The following is a 26879-nucleotide window of genomic DNA, read 5'->3' as shown; positions in this document are numbered from 1 at the left end:
AACTGATTACTTTTAATATGGTTTTTCAGATATATTATTTCAGCGCTTTGCAAAGATATTCATTGGCTGTCTTGCAGCAGTTACTAGTGGTATGATGTATGCTCTCTATTTATCAGCGTACCATGAACGGAAATTCTGGTTTTCCAACAGGCAGGTAAGAAGAAAGAATTTTGAGCATATGAACGTTTGTTTTAATATTTAATGTTAATTTAAATAATGTGTTTTCCAGGGAGCCAAAACATGCATGATAAGTATGACACGTGCTTTCTTTCTTTTTTTTTTTTTTTTGGTTGGTACGCAGGCCTCTCATTGCCGTGGCCTCTCTCGTTTTGGAGCACAGGCTCCGGACGCGCAGGCTCAGCAGCCATGGTTCACGGGCCCAGCTGCTGCGCGGCATGTGGGATCCTTCCGGACCGGGGCATGAACCCGTGTCCCCCGCATCGGCAGGCGGTCTCTCAACCACTGTGCCACCAGGGAAGCCCGAGAAGTGCTTAATGTTATGCTGTAAGCCAGTAGGAACAAAATGGTATAGAAGCTGTCTTGAGTCACAGTATCAACCTTGAAAAATTTAATAGCATGTATTTCAAGGTGGTAGAACAGAAATTATGAGGGGGCTTTCCTTCATGCAATTGATTTATCGGGACTTTTGATGACAGTGAAATGTTATGAAGTTTAGTCAGCTTTTTCGTAGTTTTGGTAGTTTACATTTAAGAAACAGTCTGTGGCAGTTTCAGCATCAAAATATTTTAATTTTTAGATTAGAATGTTTTGAAGTGCTGAAAATGATTAGCAGACATAACAGTATTTATTAAAATGTTGCCTCATATTAGTATGTTTAATGTTTGGTTTTAAATCATGTGTTAATCACAGACTCTACTCACTATAGTTATATTCATAATTCGTTTGGCCTTTGAATAAGTTTGTTTTCAGACTTACCTTCGCAATCAGGTATACCTGTAATATACATTGGCCAAGTTCGTGGTGTTACCACTTGACTCTAAAGTTTTTTTATTTTTGTTTTAGCCCAAACTCTTTTTTGTTGTTCTTATTTTTGAGCGAATAGTCAAGCTGACTAAATGTTTTTAAGCCATTGATTTATCTAACACCACCAAAACATTTAACTGAATAATTACTCACCTGTATTGATTTGACCAAGGATTTTGTATAGCCTATTTCCTTGAAAATGTTATGAAGATTAAGTATTAGTTGTTCTCAACACTGGATGTACAATAGAAAAATCTGGGATGATTTAAAAAATAACTTCCCTCACAGATTCTTAGGTGGGGTGAGGCAAGTGTCTGGGTCAATATTGCACAAAATCTTTCCATGTGATTCTGTTATGTAGGCAGAATTGAGAACAATAAGGTTTAAAAATCTAGAAGACATTCATGAAGAGCATTGTGATGAGCCAGGAGCATTGGCATCATCTGGGAGCTTTTTCAGAATTGCAGATTCTCAGGCCACACTTTAGAATCAGAACCTATGTTTGAATAAGATCTCTAGAAGTTTTATATGAACATTAACTTTGAGAAGCACTGATTAAGAGTTCACATCTTTGAAATTTTAGAAAGAAAAATCAGTACCCATTCATAAAAAATAATTTTGAGGAAATTTATTTAGACTAATAAGCTCTAGATGAGAAAAAAAAAGGGTTCACTGGTCAAATAAATCTAGGAAAGACTTTATAGAGATTCTCAGTGCATAATGAATAGTGAAACTCTGAAAAGTTGTAATGAAAAAACTCATATTTTTCTCTAATCCAGCCTTTACATAGCTTATTTAACTCTTTTTAGGTAACACCCATTAATACCTTAGGAAGTTCTGTTGATCAAACTTTGGGGAAACTGCTCTGATATCTTTTGTATTAATTGATAAAATTATGCATGAAAATAAACATGTTTCATTTTAAAAGATTATAGATTTATGAAAGTTTGATTCAGCATGAAAAGCACAGGTTTCAGTGTTTTTGACTACCTATGTTCTTGGTTCTGTACAGCCTAATTTTAGGAATTTTAAGATTTACTTACATTTCTGGGAGTTCATTTGAAAAGAACTGGTTAGTTGTCTGCTGCTCTTTGAAAGCCCTAATTAAGGGCTTGCTGTTCTGGATACCTAGGGAAGTGGAATAGCAATAGAAAAATAATACTTTCTTTTTAAACTTACATTTTTATTATGGACTTCTGACACCTCAACCATCATTTTTTACTTCCTGCTATACTGTTCTTGTTCTCCTTATGGTACTACTTTGGGTTTTCCTTCCAGATTTTTCTTATATATAATAGGCAAATAACTTACGAGTTACCATCTAGTTTAAACCTTAAGTATTTCATTAAAGTGATTGCCAGATTATTGAAAAGTTTAATCTTATTAATATGGCTACTAGTGGTTAAAGGAAAATTCAAACATGTCTTTGAATAAAAGGATAAATAAATAGCATTAATTTGGAATATGAGGAGAGAAAAAGATTGCAGTTGAAATTTAAGACACTGGTATTTAAATAATCATTTCATTTTCTTTTAGGAGCTTGAACGGGAAATCACATTTCAGGGTGATAGTGCCATTTATTATTCTTATTATAAGGATATGTTAAAGGCACCTTCATTTGAAAGAGGTATGATAACTACATTTGTATATTTAGTAACAATATTTTCCTAAAATAAAACATTGTTCTTATATGTGGGAGCCCTTGAATGTGGAGATTTGTCTCAGAATATAGGTATTGGTCTTCCTTGTAGTTAATTTAAAAATTGGAAAAATGAGGCACAGAGTATTATATTTTGAGATCCTTCTTGATAATAAAGTATTTAATGACCTCTGAATAACATGTTCAATTCTTGTAAAAGCAGAATAAATAATCTGGAGAAAAATTTTTCTGGCTTTAGGTGTATACGAACTGACACACAATAACAAAACTGTATCTCTGAAGACTATAAATGCAGTGCAGCAAATGTCTCTATATCCAGAACTTATTGCCAGCGTTTTATATCAAGCAACTGGTAGCAATGTATGTGTTTCTTTTGACTTTAATATTTATTTTTTCACATATTTATGAATCCTCAAAATTATATGTTGTCATCCTATTATCTCCTTCTCTCTTTTTTTTTTTTTCCCAATTAGGAGATTATTGAGCCAGTATATTTCTATATTGGCATTGTTTTTGGATTGCAAGGAATATATGTCACTGCTTTATTTGTTACAAGTTGGCTTATGAGTGGAACTTGGCTAGCAGGAATGCTAACTGTTGCATGGTTCATTATTAACAGGTAAGAAAGGTGTTTTTAATTAAGTTTTACAATTTTTTGTGACTGTGGTAGAGTTCTAAAAATGGCTCCCCCCTCCAAACCTTCCATGCCCTGATTCCTGCCTGTGAATATGATGAGATTTCATCCCTGTGATTATGTTGTGTTGTACGGCAGCAGTCCCCACCCTTTTTGGCACCAGGGACAGGTTTCCTTGAAGACAGTTTTTCCACGGAAGTGGGGTGGATGGGTCAGGCAGTAATGCGAGGGGCAGGTGAAGCATCGCTCGCTCGCCCGCCGCTCACCTCTTGCTGTGCAGCCCAGTTCCTAACAGGCCGTGGACCAATACTGGTCCGTGGCCCGGGGGTCAGGGACCCCGGTTATACGGCATAGTTGACCTTAAGGTAGGAAGGTTAGCTGGTGGGCCTGATCTAATCGTATGAGCCCCTAAAAGTGAGCAGCTTTCTGCAGCTGGTACAGAAGGGAAGTCAGAGATATTTGAAGCATGAGAAGGATTTGGTGCCTTGTTGCTGGATTGAAGTGAGGAGGAAATGAATTCTGCCAACAACCAGTGAGCTTGTAAAAACTCTACAAGCCCTGTATAAGAACTACAGCCCCAGTTGATGCTTTGATTTTAGCTTAAGGAGACCCTGAACAGAGAATCCAGCCATACTGTGCTGGGTTTGTGAGCCAATGAATCTGTGTTATTTTAAGCCACTACATTTGTGGTCATTTGTCATGCAACAGTTGAAAAATAATACACCCACTTCTATCTCTCTATTTTCAACCATAGCAACATTGGCATACATGTCTTTCCTCATTTATTTAAAATTGATGACATAGCTTCATGAAAAGAAGGAAGAGGCATCAGATGTATCAGTTTTAAGTTAACCACTATATTAATCTATGACAGTGTGCTTTGAATAATAAATCCATTCCTTTTGGTGATTAAAGGAGCCTCAGTTCTTTAATAGTGAGTACAAAGAGAGTAGGGGATGGGACTTCTTTGAAATGGAGAGCTAAAATTTTCTTGGCATTGGTCAGTGTCAAAAATTTATTTTTTGAATGATCCTTTTTTGGCTTTTGAAAGTGCTTCCTCTCCATAGCACTTTGCCCTCATAACACTTAACGTGATTAAATTTTAGAAAATGAGACCTTTCTTTTGTTACACATTTTCTTTTGGCAGCTGCCAAATGAAAAATATGGTACTTCAAAGACACTGAGTTTCAGATTTAGGGCTGTATCTCTTACTGGGCTTTGGTTAGGGTCACATGCTGGCAACAGTTTGAAGTAAACGATTTTAAAAATATTCCTTAGAAGTTTTCAAGTATGGCTGTCCAGCTTTATGAGTTATCAGTATATTTCTTCTTAACTCATAAAGGGAGTACAGGGATGAACCAAACTTTATTATTATAAAAGCAACACATGTACATCATAAAAAACTTGAAACCAGCAAAAATAAAATAATAAGTTCACATTCCCACCACCTGGAAATCACTCAGCATTGTTTATATCTTGGTGCATATTCTTTTGGACCTTTTTCTATTGTGAATATGTGGGTGTATACATGTATGTATTTGTGGTATATGTATGTATATATATGTATATATTTTTTAACCAAGATGAGATATATTGCACATACTGTTTTATATGCTGCTTTCCTTATTTAGAAGCCTCTGCCTTTCTATTTCAGTAACTTTTTTATCTTTTCTAATACCCAGCCCATATTAGAATTTCCTGTGTTGACCCCAAAATACACTCTATAGCTGATTTATCCAAACCAGTATTTAATCCAGGACTACGTATTGCATCTGGTTGTTAACGTTCCTCAACTCTCTTTAAATCTAACATAGTCCCTTTTTTTTTTTTTTTTTTTTTTTTTGCGGTAAGTGGGCCTCTCACTGTTGTGGCCTCTCCTGTTGTGGAGCACAGGCTCTGGATGCGCAGGCTCGACGGCCATGGCTCACGGGCCTAGCTGCTCCGCGGCATGTGGGATCTTCCCGGTCCAGGGCACGAAGCCATGTCCCCTGCATCGGCAGGCAGACTCTCAACCACTGTGCCACCAGGGAAGCCCAGTCCCTTTTTTTTAATGACAGTTGGCTTGTTGAAGGGACCAAGTCAGTCGTCCTACAGAATGTCCCAACTTCTGGATTTCTCCTATTGCTTCCCTGTGGTGTTATTTAACTTTTCTCTCTGTCTTCTGTGTTTATGTAATCTGGAAGATACCTCTAAAGGCTTGATGGATTCAAGATAAACAATTTTGGTTAGAATATATTGTCGATGATGTAGTTTTCATGTTCTGTGACTTTACAAGTTACAGGGTATTTAGTTGGCCTAACCCTAGTGAAGCTGAAATTGCTGGTTTAAAGGATGACAGTCTGATCTCTCCATTGAATAATTATGTTTTCCTCTTATGACTATAAAACAATCTGTGCGGTGTTCTGGGGCATCAAATGAACGTCCTTTTCACCATTAACAATATACCCAAGGGTTATAACTCTAGTTGACAGCCTTTGCCTAATTTAGGGTTTATAAAATTAGGGTTTTCTATTTTCATTAGCTTCATTCTTCAAAAGTAGAATCTTTCTTTATTAACCAGGTTCTTTGGTTACCTTTAAATTCAGTTATTATTAGAAAGTTAGGACAAATGCTTAATTTCACTTTAATTACCAATTTCTTTGTAAGAGATTGTCTTAATAGCTGTTTCACACAGTGATAAAAAGCATTTTCTGGTGTTCTCCTTTTTAAGCATCTTTCTGTACTTAGAGATTTTCATTGACTCAATAGGGCTAAAATACATTACCATCATTATTCTTTTTCTTGCTTAAATTTTTACAGCATTGGTCGATAGGAGTGCTTTCAGACTGGCTCCCGAGTTCTTTTGACACATCTTCATTAATCTTTGAAAGTGTCTTGTTTTCTGGCTCAACAGGAAGAGCAGGCTCACCTTGTATATTCCAATGAAAGATTTGCAATTAGCCTTTTCTCTCTGGAGCTTTGATTCCTTTTAGTATAAAATAGTATTAGAGAATCTGGTGTGGATGCCAGGGGTATAGATGACTTCTTGTTAAGTCAGAAAGTGCCCGTTAGAGAATATTTTAAGTTGCCATGTACTCTTCTAAAATTTCATTAGGATTCATTGTTAGAAATTTAATAGCACACTCACAGAATTTATTTCAGTGCTAATAGACTAGGTCTAGAAATTTCTTGCTTTGTAGAGTGAAAGTGTGTTTCGTATACAGCATTATTTAAAATAGAGACCTTCTAAAAGGATTGCTTTCTTGACTATGTGATGCATTAGTTATTGCTGTATAACAGATCAATCCAAAACTTAATAGCTTAAAACAACAAACATCTCTCACAATTTCTGAGGGTCAGGAATCCAGAGTGGCTTATCTGTGTGCTTCTAGCTAAGGGTTTCTTATGAGGTTGAGTCAGTAGTTGGTTGGGGCTACAGTCATCTGAAGGCTTGACTGGCCTGGATCATTTTTACTTAGTTCACTTCATGTGGCTTTTGCAAGAAGCCTCAGTTCCTTGCTGGCTGTTGGCCTAGAAGGCCTTAGTTTCTCATCACATGGACCTCTGCAGAGGGCTGCTCACAGCTTGGTTGCTGGTTTCCTTTAGAGTGAATGATCCAAGAGAGACTGGAGTGAATGTGTCATAGTGGAAGCCAGCTATCTTTAATAACCTAATATCAGAAATGATAGGACATCACTCTGCCATATTCTGTTGGTCATGCAGACTAATCGTGGCACAACATGGGAAGTGGCTACACAGGGTGTTAATACCAGGAGGCAGGGACCGTTATGAACCATCTTGGAGGCTGGCTGTCACCTACAATGAACTTTAATATTCATTTCATTTAATCCCTAGATCTTTCTTCATCAGAAGTTCAAAGAGAAAGACTAGGCAACTTTATCATGTAAAAATAACAGCAATTAAAGAATAATAAGACTCCCTGTCAAATAAATTATTTTAAAGATCTTAGTGAGAATTGTAAGGAAATTGCCTTATTTAATTATAATTCAGTTGCCTTATTAACTTGCCTTGTTTAATGATACAGTATATCCTGGGTAGCTGGAGCAGGAGTTAGGTGGAAATATTAATCTGATATATTCTGTTAAAGTGTATCTTTTAGCAATTGAAACATTTAAGCAAGTAGCTTTTTCTTTATGTGTTTGTTTTGCATTGTTTATTTTTTATTGGTTATTGGTATATATTTTCCTTTTTTTTTTTTGGCTGTGTGTTGTGCGGCATGTGGGATCTTAGTTGCCCACCAGGGATTGAAGCCGTGCCCCCTGCAGTGGAAGCACTGAGTCTTAACCACTGGACCTTAAGGAAGTCCCATATTGGTATATATTTTATACTGCAAAATATATTTGAATGCCATGAAAGAGTATGCTGTCTTTTTTATTTATCAGCTTTGGTTTATATATGATTGCCTAGAAAAGTGCAAAAAGATATTAGTCATTCCATTATATTATGATTATTAGTTGTGTTCTTAGTGACGTTTTGTGATACTCATTCCTTAATATTAGAAGTAGAAAGCAGGATTATAAAATAGCTCCTGTTTGTTCAAACTAAAGGATGTAGGTATATTAGAAAATTCAAGAAAATTTCAGGAAATAGCACTGTACATATAGTAGTGGGGGGAAATCAGAGGCAGATGACTCCCTTCGATCAGACTATCACCAAAATGGGCTAACCTGAGTCCAATCTTCATGTATAAACAATATAGAAATTGCTCTTGGTCCCCACTGATCTTCTCATCTACAAATATATCCCTGAGAATCACTTTCAGTGGACACATGTTTATATTTGAAGAGCAAAGAAAATATATCTGATTAAAAGCCTATACTAAGTTTAATCTTTGGCCTAAAACGGGTAACTGTGCACATCGGTGATTCATAAAAGGGTAAGATGCAAGGAATGCACATGTCCCAGAGTTAACAAAAAATAATGGTAACACATGGTGCTGGGTCTATAATAATGGTATTGGTATACTCTGGATGCTTGTGGAAGTATAAAGTTTTTCAATTTTAGACGCCAGTTTTTCCCAGGAATTTCATTGTATTCTAAGGAAGTAATTCAAAAAAGAAGGAAAGAGTTCACTGTTTCAATTTATTTATTATAGTATTATTTGTAATAATATGAAAAATTAGAAAACAACCTAAATTTAAGGGAATGGTTAGGTAAATTGTAATATGTCAATGCAAGGGAACATATAGCCATTAAAAGTTATACTGATATTGCATAGGTGTTTTTCAACTTTCCCACATTATACACTGGATTGACATGCCAAGCTGTTTTTCACATCTAATCTAAATCAATGTTTCTCAAACTTCAGTTGTATATATTTAAAACTTAATAATCATGGATTCCTTGTGTTGATTTAAATAATTTGAATGATAATGCTACTTAAATATAAAGCATTAAACTATGTTTTTAAGCTCCTTATGTATTGAAACCAATTTACTAATGAAGTAACAAACCAGTAAAATATTAACTAAAAACTTTAATGTGAAAAATTATATTTTGCTAACACCAAATTTCTACTCTCTGTGTATGACAAACCTACACAGTTAGGTACCGTGAGATGACTCATTTCTCATCATGTTGCTCTGTTCAGTCCATTATGAAATCTCTTTTTGTTTCTTTTAGCACAGTGATCAGTACCTCATTCTGTTTTTACTTGGCAATACATCATTTAGTATTTTTTTTCTGATTAGCCTAAGCTAATTGAAGTAGTACTGTGTTACCAACTGGATTGTTAACACAAACATGGAAGTCCTGAAATCTTTTTGGCAGTAGTGGGTTACAAAGTGGTCGTCCAAGTGATTCAGGTTATGTTTATGCTATGATGTGTTTAAAAGGAAAACACAAAAACTCAGAGTTAGCTGATCTCTGGGAATGCATCCATGGATGAAATTGATAAAAGTAGTTGTTATTTGAATTGCTGGTTTGTGCTGCTGTCTGCTAGCCTCGGCTGCTGGGGAGAAAAAGTGAGTCTCATTGGATTTTGTCACATTCCACTAGTAGCCTTCTGGTTCTCACTACCACCAGGCATGGATGGTGTGGGGAAGAGCAAGAGTAGCACAAGTGTTCAGGACTGTGGCCGTGAGGATGCTTGTTCACGTGCAGAGAATAACTGGCAGAGACCCTACTCAGTTTTTGCTGCAATGACTAGAGGTTTCCTTCATCCCTTCTCCAGACAGTGCTTCTGGTGCAGAGTTTTATAGGTTTCACTGCACTAAGCTGTGTGTTGGGTAGGGGTAGTGAGTGAGCCTTTGGAATGAGGATTGCTAGGTTCACCTTCCCAATTCTAGGCTGATAGAGTGGTTGGCAGAGTCCTGACTTGAGAATAGACATCTTCTCCTTCGTACTTCCTGACTTACGACATGTGAATATCTTGTTTTGTCTTTTAGAAAGCTAACTTTCACAACAATTTTTCATAAATAATATTGCATGAAAGTAGGTGGCCTTTAGAATACATGATGTTCACTAAATGGTATTGCAGCAATCAAATCTGGAAAAGAAATACTTATTGCACACATAGTAAAATAAATTCCAATTGGATTAAAGAATTAAAAGTTAACAGTGAAACCAATGATCACTATACAAAATCATTGGTTCCTGGTTTTTTTTTGTTGTTGTTGTTCTTTTTGCGGTACCCGGGCCTCTCACTGTTGTGGCCTCTCCCGTTGCGGAGCACAGGCTCCAGACGCGCAGGCTCCAGACGCGCAGGCTCAGCGGCCATGGCTCACGGGCCTAGCCCCTCCGCGGCATGTGGGATCTTCCTGGACCGGGGCACGAACCCGTGTCCCCTGCATCGGCAGGTGGACTCTCAACCACTGCGCCACCAGGGAAGCCCTGGTTCCTGTTTTTAAAAAACGTTTTTAATAGATAAAGCCAGAAACAATGTAAGTGTATAACAATAGGAACTGGTTAGATTATGATAAACCTGTACAGTTATGTGCCATGACCATTCAATATTCTTGAAGTATATTGACATATATACTATGGAAAGATGCTCATAATATATTGTTAAGTAAAAATAGTTCATTACAGAGTTACAAAAGAGATAAGATCTAATACTGTTTACTAGGTTCTGGACACTGTACTAAGTTTTTTCCAGCTTTTATTTCATTTGATCTTCATGTTTTTAATTTATGTATATATATTCAATTACATATACATTCATAGAACACAGGTTATTTTCTAATACTTTTTAGAAGTTTTATTGAGATGTAATTGGCATAGAATAAACTTGTACATATTTAAAATGTAGAAGTTGATAATTTTAGACATTTAGACACCCTTGTGAAACCATCAACAAAATCAGTATAATACACATTATCATACCCAAAAGTTTCATTGTGCTCCTTGGTAATCTCTCCCTTTTTCCTCTTCTTACCCCACCTCTACTGCTGTAGAAAATCAGGAAAGATCAGGAAACCAGTGACCTGCTTTCTGTCACTATAAATTAGTTTTCATTTTCTAGAATTTTATATAAATGGAGTCATATAGCATATACTTTTTCGGTTTTTTTTTTTCCTCCACTCAGCATAATTATTTTGCGATTCATATATGTTGGGTATATCAATAGTTCATTTCTTTTTATTGCTGAGTAGTATCCTATTGTATGGCTATACCACATTTAAAAAATTTTTTTTAATTTATTTAGTTTTTTTTCGCCATGCCGCGTGGCTTGTGGGATTCTAGTTCCCCAGCCAGGGATTGAACCCTCACCCTCGGCAATGAAAGCATGGAGTCCCAAACCACGGGACCACCAGGGAATTCCCTGTACCACAATTTGACTGAACTAAATTACACGCAAGAATGTTTGTCTCCATTAGGAGAATTATGCAGCAATTTTCATGAAGTTTTTTAAGCAATAGCACCTTTGTTTTTTGTGTGGGAAATAGCCATTGGGTTTATGAGATCCAGATTTAATTATTGTTGGGAAGGGAGTCCATTGTGGTGTGAGGATATGCATGGGAGACAACAGGCTCTCAGTGAAAACTGATAGAGGAGAAACTTAGGAGGAGCCTGCAAAGACATTGTGTTTGATTCTGGAGATTTTCAAAGCTCTCTGGATCTATCACATAAAGGACTACTGTAATGTTAATTCTGGGTAACCTGCTGATTGAAAAGAGTATTAAACTAGATATCAGAAGATATGCATTGTAATCCTAGTTGTGTCACCTACTAGCTATATGACTTCATTAAGTCATCACCTCTCTGAACTTCATATTCCTTTTATATAAGGATTAGTATAAGAACTGTGGATCTGCCAGGCCTGCTAGTTATGTAGCGCACATTGTGCTCTAGAGAGGGATAGCCATCTTGTTAAGGGAAGGGAGGGTGGGGGGCTGAACTCCAGTATACTCTGCAGCAAGCTGTGTGTTGTAGCATGAGGCTGTATCTGCCCAGAGCAGGGATGCCTTTTTCAGCTTCTCACAGAGGCCCATCTATTCATCAAGCAGACACAGCAGCACTAAGTCTTCCTGGGTGGGAGGTAAGGTAAGGGTGAAACACTATTAATTTGTTCAAAGTTACTGTATAGGTAATGGTGGCTTTGTCCATGCCTACCTCACAGGATATGGAGAACAACAGTGTGTGAAAGTGCCTTGAAAAGTATAGTGTTACACAGATATAATGTCTTGCTATTTTGCTGTTCATCTGTGGTTTATTTTAGGGTAGATACGACAAGAATTGAATACTCCATTCCTTTAAGAGAAAACTGGGCACTACCATATTTTGCATGCCAAGTTGCTGCACTTACAGGCTATTTAAAAAGCAACTTAAATTCTTATGGAGAGGTAAGATAACAAATTTATTTGTCACAATTCTGATGTATTGCAAATGTGGTACATTATTTTAAAGCTATTCATATTAAGAGTTAAATTATATTCAGTGAAACCTGAACTACACCGTAAAGGATATAGTTAGGTAGTCTTGTTATAACTGTTATTCTGTAATCTGATTGACAGTAAATTATATTTATGAGAAAGGAGATGTTATATTGTTTTAGCGCAGTTACTTGACAAATATATGAAGAATATCTTATTTTGAAAATTAATCTGTCTCGTTATTTTACTGTTTCTCTCACTTCTGGAACATTGATAGCCTTTAATCATCACAAGTTGAAGAATATTAATGAAGATATAAAGAGTGACTACAAGGGACAACAATGGTAGCACTGCATATTTTGTTTGCCCGTATGTTTTCTGTGACTGAGGTGTAGGTAAGCTAGTGAGCTTCAGGAGACTATCCTGGATAGTTTAGATTCTTAGTGTTGTGCTGTTGTTGTTGTTGCCATAAGCCCTTTCAGCAGTCAAGTGAAGCTTAGAGACTCTGTATCAGAATAATGATTTTAAATGCATAAAATAAAATAAATGTGATTATAAAAGGCAACCAATTACACTGAAAGTGACTTAAATGTAGCAGTCCTTTGACAGTCTGTCTGCCTGTCTTAGGTTAAGAATTCCTGGCTAGAAAAAGGGACTGTAGGGACCTGGTTGGCCAGGAAATTGTATTTACTTATGGTTCCTTTTTGAAATCTCTGAAAAATGTTCTTTCCTCCTTTCAGTGATGTCAGATGTCCTGAGCATAGCAAACTTTATTTCATTTTTTATAACACTAGTATTTCCTTTCTTAGTCTAAAATAATAAGAACACATTTCAGATTTGTAATTTTCCTTTTGTTGGTTTTGTATAAACAGCTTTCTGAGAAAGAATATTTTCTATAATAGGGAGTATTTGAGTGTTTTCCTGTTAGATTGTGTAGCTGTCTCTTAGGAAAGAATAGTTCTTCAGTTTTTTGTTTTGTTTTGTTTTGTTTTTTTGTGGTTCGCGGACCTCTCACCGTTGTGGCCTCTCCCGTAGCAGCCTCTCCCGTTGCGGAGCACAAGCTCTTTTATTTTACTTTTGGCCATACCGCCCAGCACGTGGGATCTCAGTTCCCCGACCAGGGATCGAACCCGTGCCCCCTGCAGTGGAAGCGTGGAGTTCTAACCACTGGACCGCCAGGGAATTCCCTTTCAAATATCTTTTTAATAAAACTATTATTCTTATTTATTTTAAAAGAAGGAGTTTTGGAAAAGGTAGAATGAAATGTAAACTTATTTTTTCCCTTCTATACTATATTTTATATTTTTCTAAGTAACTTATTTTTATTGCCATGTTATGTATTCTTTCTAGTAGTTTTTTAAATTCTAACTTTTTTTAATTAAAAATGTAATACGGGGGATTCCCTGGTGGTGCAGTGGTTAAGAATCCGCCTGCCAATGCAGGAGACACGGGTTTGATCCCTGGTCTGGGAAGATCCCACATGCCGCGGAGCAACTAAGCCCATGCACCACAACTACTGAGCCCACGCACCGCAACTACTGGAGCCTGCACACCTAGAGCCCGTGCTCCGCAACAAGAGAAGCATCCACAATGAGAAGCCTGTGCAGCACAACAAAGAGTAGCCCCCGCTCGCTGCAACTAGAGAAGAAGCCTGTGTGCAACAACGGAGACCCAATGTAGCCAAAAATATATATATAAATAAATAAATTTAAAAAAAAGTAATACATCTACATTGTACAGGTGGTAAAAAAAAAATTCAGTCATTGCAAATGGATAGATATACAGTGAAAAGTATATTTCTGTTCAGTTTACTGTTGTTTACCAAGGACCTGGTGCTTTTTGAAGGGATCCAAGAATAGCTTATACTCCTATTTTAGTTTACATTTTGTTTCTCCTTTTTTATTTAACCACAATTATTTTTCTCTATTTTGAAAGTATTCCATAATATTCTCCCTTCTTCCCTCCCTTCCTCTTTCTCTTTTTTCCTCTCTCATATTAAGGTAAAGGAGGAAAATTGTCCTTATCAGTTATTTGGTTATTTATAACTAACCACTCATCTGGTATTCAAGAGTACACAGCAAGAGCAAAATATCTATGAAAATATTAAAGGGGTAACAATATTAAGGATTCTATAAAAACATGGTAGTAAAAAAAAACAAGTTTACTGTATTCTTAACCCTTCAGCTTAAAACTCAATTTTTTAAAAAGCAAAACTGCTCTTTCTGCCTATGCTGTTGCCATGGTGCCCATTAAAAATCTCATGGCACAGGGTGGGCAAAGAAAAGAAGTAGGTCCTAAAGTTTACTCTTGACTATACCCATTCTGTAGAAGATGAAGTCACAGATGCTGCCAACTTTGAGTAGTTTCTTCAGGGGAGAAAGTGAATGGAAAAGCTAGGAATCTTGGTGGAGGTGTTGTAACAATTGAAAGAAGCAAAAGCAAGATTACTGTAACTTCTGAGGTACCTTTTTCCAAAAGGTATTTGAAATATCTCACCAAAAAATATTTGAAGAAGAATAATCTGTGATTGGTTATGCGTAGTTGCTAACAACAAAGAAAGTTATGAATTGCGTTACTTCCAGATTAATCAAGATGAAGAAGAGGAGGAAGACGAGGAATAAAACTCAATTATCTGGTATATTTTGTATGAGTTCTTGAATAAAACTTAGGAACCAAAAAATATATCTATATAAAAAGCAAAACTGTCCAATCCTTCAATTATGTTTGCTTCCCCTTGAACTTACCCTATACACACATGCCTTTGTGTGTGTGTGTGTGTGTATGTGTGTGTGTGTTGAAATCTAAAGAAGGTTTGTACCTGCATTAATAGTATTGTATCAGTGACAATTTACTGTTTTTTTTGTTTTTTTTTTTGTGCGGTACGCGGGCCTCTCACTGTTGTGACCTCTCCCGTTGCGGAGCACAGGCTCCGGACACGCAGGCTCAGCGGCCATGGCTCACGGGCCCAGCCGCTCCGCGGCATATGGGATCTTCCCAGACCGGGGCCGAACCCGTGTCCCCTGCATCGGCAGGCGGACTCTCAACCACTGCGCCACCAGGGAAGCCCAGTTTCCTGGTTTTGACAGTGTATAATGGTCGTGTAAGATATTGTCATTGAGGGAAGCTGGGTGAGGCAGTCCATAGGAATTCTTTTTCTTTTTTGGCTCTGTTGGGTCTTTGTTGCTGTGCACAGGCTTTCTCTAGTTGAGGCAAGAGGGGGCTATTCTTGATTGCGGTGTGCCGGCTTCTCATTGCGGTGGCTTCTCTTGTTATGGAGCACGGGCTCAAGGCGTGCGGGCTTCAGTAGTTGTGGCACGCTGGCTCAGTAGTTGTGGCTCGCGGGCTCTAGAGCGCAGGCTCAGTAGTTGTGGCACATGGGCTTAGTTGCTCCATGGCATGTGGGATCTTCCCAGACCAGGGATTGAACTTGTGTCTCCTGCATTGGCAGGTGGATTCTTAACTACCACACCACCAGGGAAGTCCCATGGGAATTCTTTGTACTGTTTTTGCAACTTCATGTGAACTAATTAAAACTAAATATATATATGTATTTTTTATTATAACTTTTTTACATGCATTCCTTTTCTGGGGGAAGGGTGTATAATTGTATGAATTTTTATCATGTGTAGTTTCAAGTAACCCTTACCATAATCAAGATGCGTATGTATATATACACACACACTATACGTCACTTACGTTACCCCTTAATAGTCATATCTTTCCCTCAGCCCTAACCTCTGGCAACCATAGATTTGTTCTCTGTCACTGTAATTTTGTCACTTTGAAAGGTTATGTAAATGGAATTCTGTAGTATGTTATCCTTCAAGATTGACTTTTTTCATAAAGCCTAATGCCATAAACATCTATCCAAGTGATGCTGCATGTACCAGTAATTTGCTCCTTTTTGTTACTGAGTAGTAGTATAGGAACATGGATATTTTAATCATATATTTTGTACTTTGCTTTCCACTCTTGAGACTAGATCTCATGGTCCCAGTTGCATCAGGATATCCAAGCTCAGATCTTTTGTGCAGTTACCTGGAGCCATCCAGAGATATCTGTGGTTGATTACCAGAACCCATTTAATGTTACTTAAATAATGTATATAAAAAAGCTGACAATAAAGGCATAGTTGAAAATGAAGTGAGAAAGGTAAGGGGTAGACAAGAGTGCATAGAATTTTGAAAATGTCCAGAGAAAGGAGAAACTTAGGTCATTCTCCAGATTGTGTTTGACATGTGTTCCTATTATTATTATTATTTTAAATTTGGCGGCACCGCGCGGCATGCGGGATCTTAGTTCCCTGACCAGGGGTCCAGCCTGGTGAAAGCGCCAGTGAAAGCACCGAGTCCTAACCACTGGACCTCCAGGGAATTCCCTCTATCATATTTTCACTGCATGTTCTTAGAGTAGTTTGAGAATAAACCTTTGGAATTGGCAATTTGTTTCATTATACTGTAGCTTTTCGCTAGCATCCCCAAAGTAATCTCTAAGTGGCCAGTAGGTTACTTAAGCTGAATCTAGATCTGACCCTTCACTGATTTCTGGAGCTGGTTTTTCTGAGGATAATGGTTTTAGGCCTGGTTATTACAGTCCTGTTGTTCCACATGAGAAGATTTCCAGAACACTTTCTCTTACAGCTATGGTGATAGATGGAGCAGAAGCTTATGTATTCTATTAGTGCTGAGCCCTTCTGGGCCTTGCCCTTGATATGTCATCAACTAGTGGAATTTTTTCATCTCTTTCATTTTGTTATCTGGTCTTAATCTTATTCAGGATGCTGAAAAATTCTTACATCTGCTCATGGTCTGAGGTATCTCTGACTCTGGAATTTATCATTGAGTATATAGTCAGCTGAGTCTGAAAGATTTAGTTTTAGAGAACACAGTTCTTACCTTGGGTTTCTTGACTTGACTCTTATTGTCCTTTCATTGTTCTTATCAGAACCAATTCTTTTGACACTATGGCTGATGGAGGAATTAGGAATAAAAAGGTAGGTCCCTAGAAGAAGTTGAGACTGTTGCTAGAAATATGCTAAGACTTGGTTTCTCACTAAGGGATCACTTGGGAGATGACATTTGGAAGGACAGAATAGATTTTAGCCAGGCATATTTCAGGCAAGGGCAGTGAAATCCTTGTGTTTAGCACTTTAGCAGATGAAAACAGCTGAGAGTTTTATATGGTTGACAGTATGAACTTTGGGAAAAGGTAAGGCCACACTGTGCTGAAAGGAAATGAAAAAAGAAATGGACGTTTTTCCATGGGGTGTGGAATGGGCTGAGACATAAATAAGACTAATCACATGGAAGCTCTTAGGAAAATATGAAGCACCAGGGAAGTGAAAATATTATAGAGTGAAAGGAGTTACTTCCACTGTAACTAAAGCCGAGCAGTCAAGTCTAGTAAAAGCCACCATTTAAAAATATTTATTCCTTTATCTCTTTTGGGGTGAAAGAAAATTGTACTGAATTTTCTTTTTTTCTTTGTCTTCCTGAAGTTCTCAGTATAATGTTGAACACTGAAGGGCAAGTGGTTGATTTCTCTCTAGAGTGCTTGATTTAAGATCTTATTGTTTATGTAAGGATTTAATAATTATGTGATTTAAAAACAAAAGTTTCAAAAATTGTATAGCCTTAAAGTGGAACCAGTAACAGAGCTGCAATATTTGAGGTAACAACCTCATAGATTTTTATAGTAATGGAGCTGTTGATATTTAGTTTCTTTCTTTGTTTTCCCTAGAGGTTTTGCTACTTGTTGATGAGTGCTTCAACTTACACATTTATGATGATGTGGGAGTACAGCCACTATCTCTTGTTTCTTCAAGCAATATCTCTCTTCTTGCTAGATAGTTTTTCACTGGAGCAAAGTGAAAAGGTATTATGGCATTTCAAAATTATGATTTTAAATCTAGAGAATAAATGTCTTTATAGGGTTGTATTTAGCTTTTAAGCTTAATTTGAAATGTTTTAATAGGCTCTGATTTATACTTCTACTCAAAAGGTTGCTAAAGTCATTCTCCCCTAGTCCTTTTAGAAGCACTTTGAAATTCCCTTAAACATGGTCTGCTTAACCAGAGTCACCCCTGTGCTTCTTCTCTATTTCTAGCCATTTCTCCATCTTCCCTTTCTGTTTCTTTTAAAAAAGAAAAAGGTGAAATATAGGAATGTACAAAAGAGTATATGCATGCTGTATATACAATGTATAGAAAAAATATGAGTATTTGAATACCCAGGCCAAGATATGGAGCATATGAACACTAGAAGCCCTTTTTTCTCAGTCACATCCTGTTCCCTCCCCATCAGAGGCTAACTGTCCTGAATTTTGTTAATCCTTTCCTTCTTTTTCTTTATGTTTTTTTACCACCCATCTGTGTATTCCTAAAACTATGTTGTCAAATAATGTATTGTTTACTTTTGCCTGATTTGCTTCTGAGATTCACCCCTGATGATGTACAGAGCTATATTTCATTCATTTTTATTTACTGATGTATTCTATTGCTGACGAACATTTCAGGTTTTTTCCAGTTTATTGTTCATATGACCAGTGCTGCTATAACGTTTTTATACATGGCACAGAAGTGCAAGATTTTTCTAGAATATATAGTGGAATTACAAGTCAAAGGATGTGTACATATTCAATCTAACTAAAGATACCAAGCCTTTCCCCAGAATGGTTATATCAGTTTATACTTCAGTCAGCAGTAAAGGTTCCCATAAACATTTTGTTCCTTTGTTTCTTTGTCTTTTTCTCTTTTGCCCTCTCTTATCTTTTTTTCTTTATTTATAAACATGTATTAAGTATTTAATATGTTGTCTAAGCCAGAAATTTGGGAATCTTCTTGCTCTTCTCTTCCTTTTCTTCAGATGGTCCAGAATTCTGATGAGGACCAACATTTAGGTTATTTCAATAGAGAGAATTTAATATAAACAATCATTAACCAAGTATAAAGTTGTTAACTTGTTAAATGAAAAGGTAATAAGTACCTGAAAGTATTATAGAGGTAGCAACTTCAGGAAGCAGCTACCACTCCTAGAGCTGAGGGCTGAAAGGAAGAATTTGGAATTATTAAAACGTAGAAGCTTAGAAGAGGGAACCCTGTGGAGCTGAAACAGACTTCTGAGGAAGGGCCACTGCTCAGCTTTGCTGGTATCTCTGAACTGGGGAGAAGGGCTCTGTGGAAATGGGACCCAGACTTCTGAGAAGGGTACTCTGGCCAGCTGATTCTGCCATCTCTGGGGTAAGAAGATGTGATACAGCTCGTTCTTCAAGTGTTAGGGAAACTGCAGCTGCATCCAGCTGCCTTAACAGGAAGGAATTAACTCTGTTGGAGTGAAGAGGCATTGCTGAGGTGATCCTCCCAGGAACTGCAGGCTGCAGTAAGGAACACGCCCCTGCTCTCTCCTCTAACTCTTATTATCTCTCGCTAGCATGGATTGGCAGAGATTAATAGGGAGCCAAATGAAAAAGCAGAAATGTAGACTGAAGAAGCCGGCCGCAGCATTACGAGGCCGGGATAGAGGGATAGGTTTGGAGCTAAGAGAACCAGCAGCCAAAATGAAAAAATAGAACATTACCAGCACCCAGAAGATCCCATAATGCCCTCTCTTGTCATTGCTTCAGCCTCCTGACAGTGGGGTATCTTTTTAAAAAATGGCTCTGGCCTTTTAGGGATATTTTTTCTTTTGTTTTTTTGGTTGGGTTTTTTTTTTTAACTTTTAACGCTCTGCCTTTTGATTCCTCCCCCTTCCCCCCAACTAGTGTCTATATTTTGTCTTAGTTCTCCCCTTTCTAAAAGGAATTTATTTTATGGTAGATTAAATTATTATACTATTGAATTTTAGAAAAGAAATATAGTAAGACATAACTTTCCTGGGAGATCTTCTATTAGGAAATTGAATTTAACTTTCTTATTGTCACTGTTAAATGAACCGAGTGCAAAATACTTTTCTCTGGTGCTACATTTCATGGGAATATATTTTCACCGGATAGGTTTTGGGAACTGCTGCTAGTGGTTATGATTTTTGATTTATGCAGCTTGATGTTGCATAGATGGACAAGACAAACCAAGTAAAATTAAGTCAGAGCCTGGGATTAAAGAAAGTTCTTCCAGTCTGATTTAGACATCCATGGTTTCAAAGCTTTTTACTTTGTGGAGAGTTCTTTCTAAAAAGGAAGTGATAAATTAGTTACGTCCCATGGCATTAAAACTACGAATTGAATGGTTGTAAATATACTGTCCAAAATTACAGTAGAGCATTTACTTTATAATTGTAGTCAAATCTTATGTAATGAAAAGATGTACAATAAAATTCATTTAATTCTCATTCATTTTATTTTTGTCCCAACAGGTTCATGAAGTTTATAAAATCTATATATTTTCTCTCTTTCTGGGATATTTACTGCAGTTCGAGAATTCAGCTTTATTGGTATCTCCTTTATTAAGTTTTGTAATAGCCTTAATGCTTGCTAAGTGCCTTCAGGTAATTAGAATTGCCTTTTTATCATTCTTGGGGGGAATTTTTAAATTGTTAATTTTTTTAAACCTCACTTCTTTGTTCATATAATTTTCCTCCCTGCATAGCTGAATGTGAAGAAAGGAACTTTCGTGGCTAAAATAATGAAAGTGATTAATTTTTACTTGGTGTGTACTCTGACAGTGACATTGAATATTATAATGAAAGTAAGTAACTCTGTGTTTGAGATTCATGTGGTAGAGCAAATTGAATAATGAACTATACTGGGCTAAATTTTAACGAGAATAATGGGATAGCAAAGTAAGAGTTTGTACAGTAACATGTTTAGTTGAACAATAATCATACCTAGTATATTAGGTGAGAAAATAGGATTCTGAGTCTTTCCTATAGAAATACTTTTTAAAAATTACACTTTATTTTTTATTTAATTTAAAATGTCATCATTACCCAATTAACACTAAGTAATATATGGAATAAATTCAGATGAGTCAAAGACATTCAAAAGAGTGGGTAAGTTATTTAAGCCAGGTGGGATAAGGTTAAAATCTTCTTACTACCCCATTATAGTTTTATGCTTAACTATAAGGTAATGTGATTGACTATGCCAGTAAATCTCCTTGCTTCATAGTTACATCGTGTATTTTTAATTCATATTTTTTGTTTTGTAGTCTTGCTGTATTTTCTAGTTCTAGTATTGGACTAAAGCATATTGCTGTAAACTTAGCTAATAGTTCTTTGTTGTAACTAGTGTTTTTCTCCTTCAGATGTTTGTCCCACACAAAGAAAATGGACATATGCTGAAATTCCTTGAAGTAAAATTTGGACTAAATATGACTAAGTAAGTTTTAGATTATGTAAGTTTACCTAACTCTATACCACTTAGAAGATAAAGAGCAAAAATAATCAAAGGAGGGAGTACACACCTAATTACATACCACTTAGAAAATAATTTGGGATATTACAATATCTAGAAGAAATAAGACATTAATACTTTTCTCATTTAAAAAAAAATCTCACTTAGGTCTTTTAAAATTAGATATACTTAAACCTCAGTAGCATCACAGTATGTTGAGGCTACTTTCCTTGATGAGGAGTGATGATACAATCTAAGGTCAGAATAAATTAAAGATTTAAAATGAATAAAGAACCAAGGAAATTTTAACCACTAACTGCAAAATGTTATATTACAAAGAGTATGGGTGTAAATCAACTATAGTTCAATTTAAAAAAAAAAAAGTTCATGATATACTCCAAATCTATACTTTTAAAAAAGAGGGCATAGGCATTAAAAATGGGGTGGTCAGTAAGATATTTATTTCATAGCAAAGAATCTTATCTTTGGTCATAATAGTGGATTGGACCAGAAGCTGACTTTTTAAATTCAAAAATAGTGTTGTACCTTTTGTTTGTTGTCTAAATGCATTTTTTAAATCTAAAATGAAATAAATGATTTTATGTACTGATAGAGTCCATTTGCATAACAGAAAATATATATTTACCTATACATATCTCTAGTTCATATAGTAGACCGTAGAATCTTATAATCGTTTGCTGGGATTACATGGGATTTTAGATACTGTGAATGAAATTTTATGTTGTGATATATCAGTTAACCAAGGGTTTGACATTGCTTAAACACTGGAGAAGTCTTCTGAAGTGTAAATCGTATATGGCTATCTAGTAAGATAAAAGGATCCTTTAAGAGGCCATGTGCTTCATAAAGGTAGGGACCATGTCTTTTTCAGGTGTATTTGTAGGCCTGACACTCAGCAGGCAACTAGTAAAAGTTGGTTGCAGACCTCCATAATTGACTGGCCTTTTCACTGACTTTCTCTTTAACCTTGGAAGACTCTAGAATGAGCCTAGCGTTAAGGTCTGCTTTTGTCCAGTGTTTCTTAGTTGATGTTCTATAGTGCGCCTTTGTTCCTCATGTCAGGTACTAGGCTTCACAAGGTAATATACTGGGTATTTTAAGATTAAGACTTATTAATCTTGTCCTTAAGAGTATTTCTGGCTCATTAGATAGTTTTTATACAATTAATGGCATGGGTGTGTAAATAATAAGTGCCTTGTGTGCAAATGTGCCAATTGGATATCAGGATTTGTAATTCACCAGAGTTTCAGGAGACATTTCTGTTGAGACGGAATTTTAAGAATCAGTAAAGAGGGCTTCCCTGGTGGCGCAGTGGTTGAGAGTCCGCCTGCTGATGCAGGGGACAGGGGTTCGTGCCCCAGTCCGGGAAGATCCCACATGCCGCGGAGCGGCTGGGCCCGTGAGCCATGGCCGCTGGGCCTGCGCGTCTGGAGCCTGTGCTCCGCAACGGGAGAGCCCACAACAGTGAGAGGCCCGCGTACCACACACACACAAAAATAAATAAAATAAAAAGATGTTAAAAAAAGGGGCTTCCCTGGTGGCGCAGTGGTTAAGGATCCGCCTGCCAATGCAGGAGACACTGGTTCGAGCCCTGGCCTGGGAAGACCCCACATGCCGCAGCGCAACTAAGCCCGTGCGCCACAACTACTGAGCCTGTGCCCTAGAGCCTGCGAGCCGCAGCTACTGAAGCCCGCGCGCCTAGAGCCTGTGCTCCACAACAACAGAAGCCACCGCAATGAGAACCCGCGCACAGCAGCGAAGACCCAACGCAGCCATAAATAAATAAAGAAAAGAAAAGAATCAGTAAAGAAGTGTTAATAAATATTTATTTAATGTGCAAGATACTGGGCCAGGTACTCTGGGGTATACAAAAATGACTACAATCTAACGCATAGCAGATTGCATTAAGCACTATAATAAAGGGATAATTAAAGTGCCATGGGAATATGGGGAAGGAAGGATTGAGACTGGGGTTATGGAAAGAATATCATTAAATTGGAATTTGAATTAGACCTTATAGAATTAGTTACTTTAGTAGGCAGATTTTTAAAAAGTGCTTTCGTCCTAGGTACAAAATATTTTGATGGCAGCCTCTTTGATACAGTTGTATAGCTGTTTGGCACATTGTGAAACTTTAACCTTTTAGTTTAAACCCAGTGATTTGTGAAGCATTCTCAATCCATCCGTGGGCACTCCTGAACATCATTCCATCGCTTACCTCCTCCCCCAGGGCTAGGAATTTGAGGATTAAATGGAGGTTGAAGATGGATTGGGAGTGAGAATGCAGATAAATCTACGTATAACTAGGAGGCTTGTTGATTATATTTAGTGTGGGTTAAAAAAAAAAAGTTTATCCTGACTGTTATAGCTCAAAAAACTTACATTTCAAATTTTATGATTTCTGTCTTAATAATTAGATAACCTCTTTTTAAAATGGGTCCTAGTCAAGTTACATTTATCAATATAAAACAGGGTTGTCCAATAACAATATGACATTAGTTGCATACATAATTTTCTAGTAGTTGCATTAAAAAAAAGTAAAAAGAAACAAGTGAATTTAATTTCAATAACGTACTTTATTTAATCCAGTATATTAAAAATGTTATTTTAATGTGTAAACATTATAAAATTATTGAGATATATTTTGTACTTTTTAAATTCCTTTTTTCTTGATTTTTTTATCTTTGAAGTCCAGGGTGTATTTTGTGCTTAAAGACTATCTCCATTTGCACTGGCCACATTTCATGTGCTATTAGCTACGTGTAGCTAGTGACTATCATACTGGACAGTGCTGTTAGAGGTTAGACAGTTGAATTTTTTTGGTATCTTCCAGGTAAAAATAGAAAGTAAAACTCCCCTAAAACTCTATTGGGTTCTAGAGATGGTCACATTGCTGGATCATAAAAATGTAGTAGTTTTAAATTTATTAGGGCAGTTTGTTGAGGAGGGTTACTAATGCTATTATTTTCATTTATAAAGGGTATGACCTTTCTGTTGTAAGTTAACGGATTTAGGAAGTGCGTTTAGTTTTGCCTTAGTTTTTACTGAGATGGAAAAAATAATTTTAAGTTCAGTACTTTAAAACATCTGTGATTTTAATATCATGCTTTTGTTTTCTGTAGGAATTTTACAATGAATTGGCTCCTATGTCAAGAATCCCTTCAGGCACCATCTCAAGAATTTTTTTTGCGATTGACACAATCTTCTTTATTACCTTTCTATATTTTAGTGTTAATTACTTGTTTTCTTTCTATGATTCAGGTTATTTTTAGGAGAATTAAGTAAGTACCTAGGAGAACCAATCATATTACTAACTAATAAATTATGGAAATATATAAAACTTATTTTTAATATCCTTCCAATATTTGTGTGTTTTAGAGTTTCTAATTGAATTCTCTCTTTATCAGTGTGTAAAATATCATTATAAGTTAAGTAGATGAAATTCAAATTTAAGTTTATACATCTAAATATGTAATATTCATATTTATTTATTTAGGCAGTGCCGGGTTTTAGTTGCGGCACATGGAATCTTTAGTTGCGGCATGCATGCGGGATCTAGTTCCCCGAGCAGGGATCGAACCCAACCCTCCAGCATTGGGAGTGTGGAGTCTTACCCACTGGACCACCAGGGAAGTCCCTGTAATGTCCATTTTTAATGCAGGAATAATATTTAAATAATCAGTTAAACTTTTACAGACTAATTTACTCAGATTTTTTATTTACTGTAAGCATAATTTTTTCTAATTACTTGAAACTAGTAGTATAAGTGATTTTAAATTATAAAGTTTGACTATTTAAAAATATTTTTATCAAACTTGAAAGGAGGCTGTGTGTAGTAACTTAATTTTGAGAACTTAGTAATTCAAATTATTATTTAACTATATTGATTTAACAATCATTAGTTTAGTGATAATTCATCTTGGAAAAGGAACCTATGTATCTTTTTTATTATATTTCCTGAACTTTCATGTTTAGTCTTTATTGAGGCAGTTGTCTTCAAGCTTCAATAGCCATTTTCAAAGACTTGGAGATACCTAAGTTAGGTGTTTGACCAGCAGAATATACTTTCAAATTTTAAGAACTACCTATATTTTTTTAATGAAGATATTAAAGATCTTTGATTTTTCAAATAAATATTTTCAAAGTAGTAAAAAAACACATTTCTTTCAGTAGTGGTAAGTCCCTGAAAGAAACTATTACGCTTGAAGATGGACAAATTGGAGAAAGGCCAGAAATAATTTATCACGTGATTCACACTATTTTATTGGGCTCTCTTGCAATGATTATAGAAGGGTAAGTGTATATTTGAGCCATTTGTTTTTACAAAGAATTGTCCTTTCTAATGGTAGTTAATGGATACTTTCAAGAACACATTTATAAGAACACTATAAAAACTCAAAAAAACCTTAATCTAACTGGAGTTTAGAGAGGTGTTTATAGTACAGTGAACCGATATTTACTTAGTAATTTATTTGTTCAAAAACTATTGAATGTTTTCCAAGGGCCAGGCATTGTGCTAGGTGCTGGGGGTACAGTGGTGGACAAGATTCTCTAACCTTATGTGACTCATGGTCTATTGAAGGTGACAGATGCTAACCACACAAAAATAAAATTATAACTTTGATAAGCGAAGGAGAGGTAAATGGTGTTATGAGGGTGAGGGTTCAATATAGCCTTTTCTTTGAAGTTTGACTCAGATGAGAAATAAGACATAGGAGTATGAAATGGTTCTGAGCACCCAATTTCAAAGTGGGGAGGAGGTTTCTTCATACCAACAAACAATTCTCTGGACACCAGCTGGGTATCCTACAATTCAACTCAGTTTTGACTATCTGCCAGAAGTACCATCAGAATCTACAGGCTTGGGTTCAGTCCAACAAGACTCCCCTGCTACCTCTTCAGACACCAGTTACAAGTCCAGGTTGTCACCTGTGTTTCTGGTGAACTGGCTATAGATCAGAGGTTCCCAAGACCCCCTCCTTCAGGTTTGATTAATTTGGTAGAGCAGCTCACAGAACTCAGAGAAACATTTTACTTACTGGTTTATTTTCAAAGGATATAAATCAGGAACAGCCACATGGAAGAGGTTCATAGGGCAAGGTACGGGGAAAGGGCTGGAGCTCCCATGCTCTCTCCAGGAGAGAGAAATCCCTACATGTTCACCAACCGGGAAGCTCCTGAACCCTGTACTTTTGGGTTTTTATGGAGGCTTTATTACATAGGCACGATTGATTAAATCATTGGCCATTGGTGATTGAACTCAGCCTCCAGCCTCTCCCCTCCCCAGAGGTCTGGGGGGTAGGACTGAAACTTCCAACCCTCTCATCACCTGGTTGGCTCCACTGGCAACCAGTCCCCATCCTTAGCTGCTGTCCAAAAGTCGCCTCATTAACATAATAAAAGATACATTTAAGCTCTCAGCGCTTAGGAAATTCCAAGG

General features: G+C 36.6%; 1 protein-coding gene and 1 pseudogene across 2 annotated transcripts in view; both read left to right on the top strand.

Annotated features, from left to right (window-relative positions):
- DPY19L4 (dpy-19 like 4) overlaps positions 1-26879 on the top strand; it is a 62211-nt gene that overhangs the window by 16094 nt on the left and 19238 nt on the right. Inside the window, exons 3-13 of one of the 2 annotated variants that reach the window (XM_022584779.2) lie at positions 30-154; positions 2521-2611; positions 2883-3004; positions 3118-3263; positions 11938-12061; positions 17831-17965; positions 20440-20571; positions 20673-20771; positions 21330-21403; positions 24562-24720; positions 25613-25732. In XM_022584779.2, the coding sequence (XP_022440487.1) occupies positions 30-154; positions 2521-2611; positions 2883-3004; positions 3118-3263; positions 11938-12061; positions 17831-17965; positions 20440-20571; positions 20673-20771; positions 21330-21403; positions 24562-24720; positions 25613-25732 (1327 nt within the window). Of the gene's footprint in view, positions 1-29; positions 155-2520; positions 2612-2882; positions 3005-3117; positions 3264-11937; positions 12062-17830; positions 17966-20439; positions 20572-20672; positions 20772-21329; positions 21404-24561; positions 24721-25609; positions 25733-26879 lie in introns of both variants that reach the window. The other variant, XM_089898906.1, reaches the window with a different exon arrangement.
- On the top strand, positions 12068-17823 carry LOC149746945 (large ribosomal subunit protein eL22 pseudogene; annotated as a pseudogene).

The sequence above is a fragment of the Delphinapterus leucas genome, chromosome 17 (genome assembly GCF_059928025.1).
Source record: "Delphinapterus leucas isolate spDelLeu-1000000601 "Yukka" chromosome 17, BTC_Dleu_Yukka2, whole genome shotgun sequence".
In the NCBI taxonomy this organism is placed as follows: Eukaryota; Metazoa; Chordata; class Mammalia; order Artiodactyla; family Monodontidae; genus Delphinapterus; species Delphinapterus leucas.
Note: the sequence above shows the minus strand (reverse complement) of the source record. Positions and strands in the feature narration are given on the sequence as shown.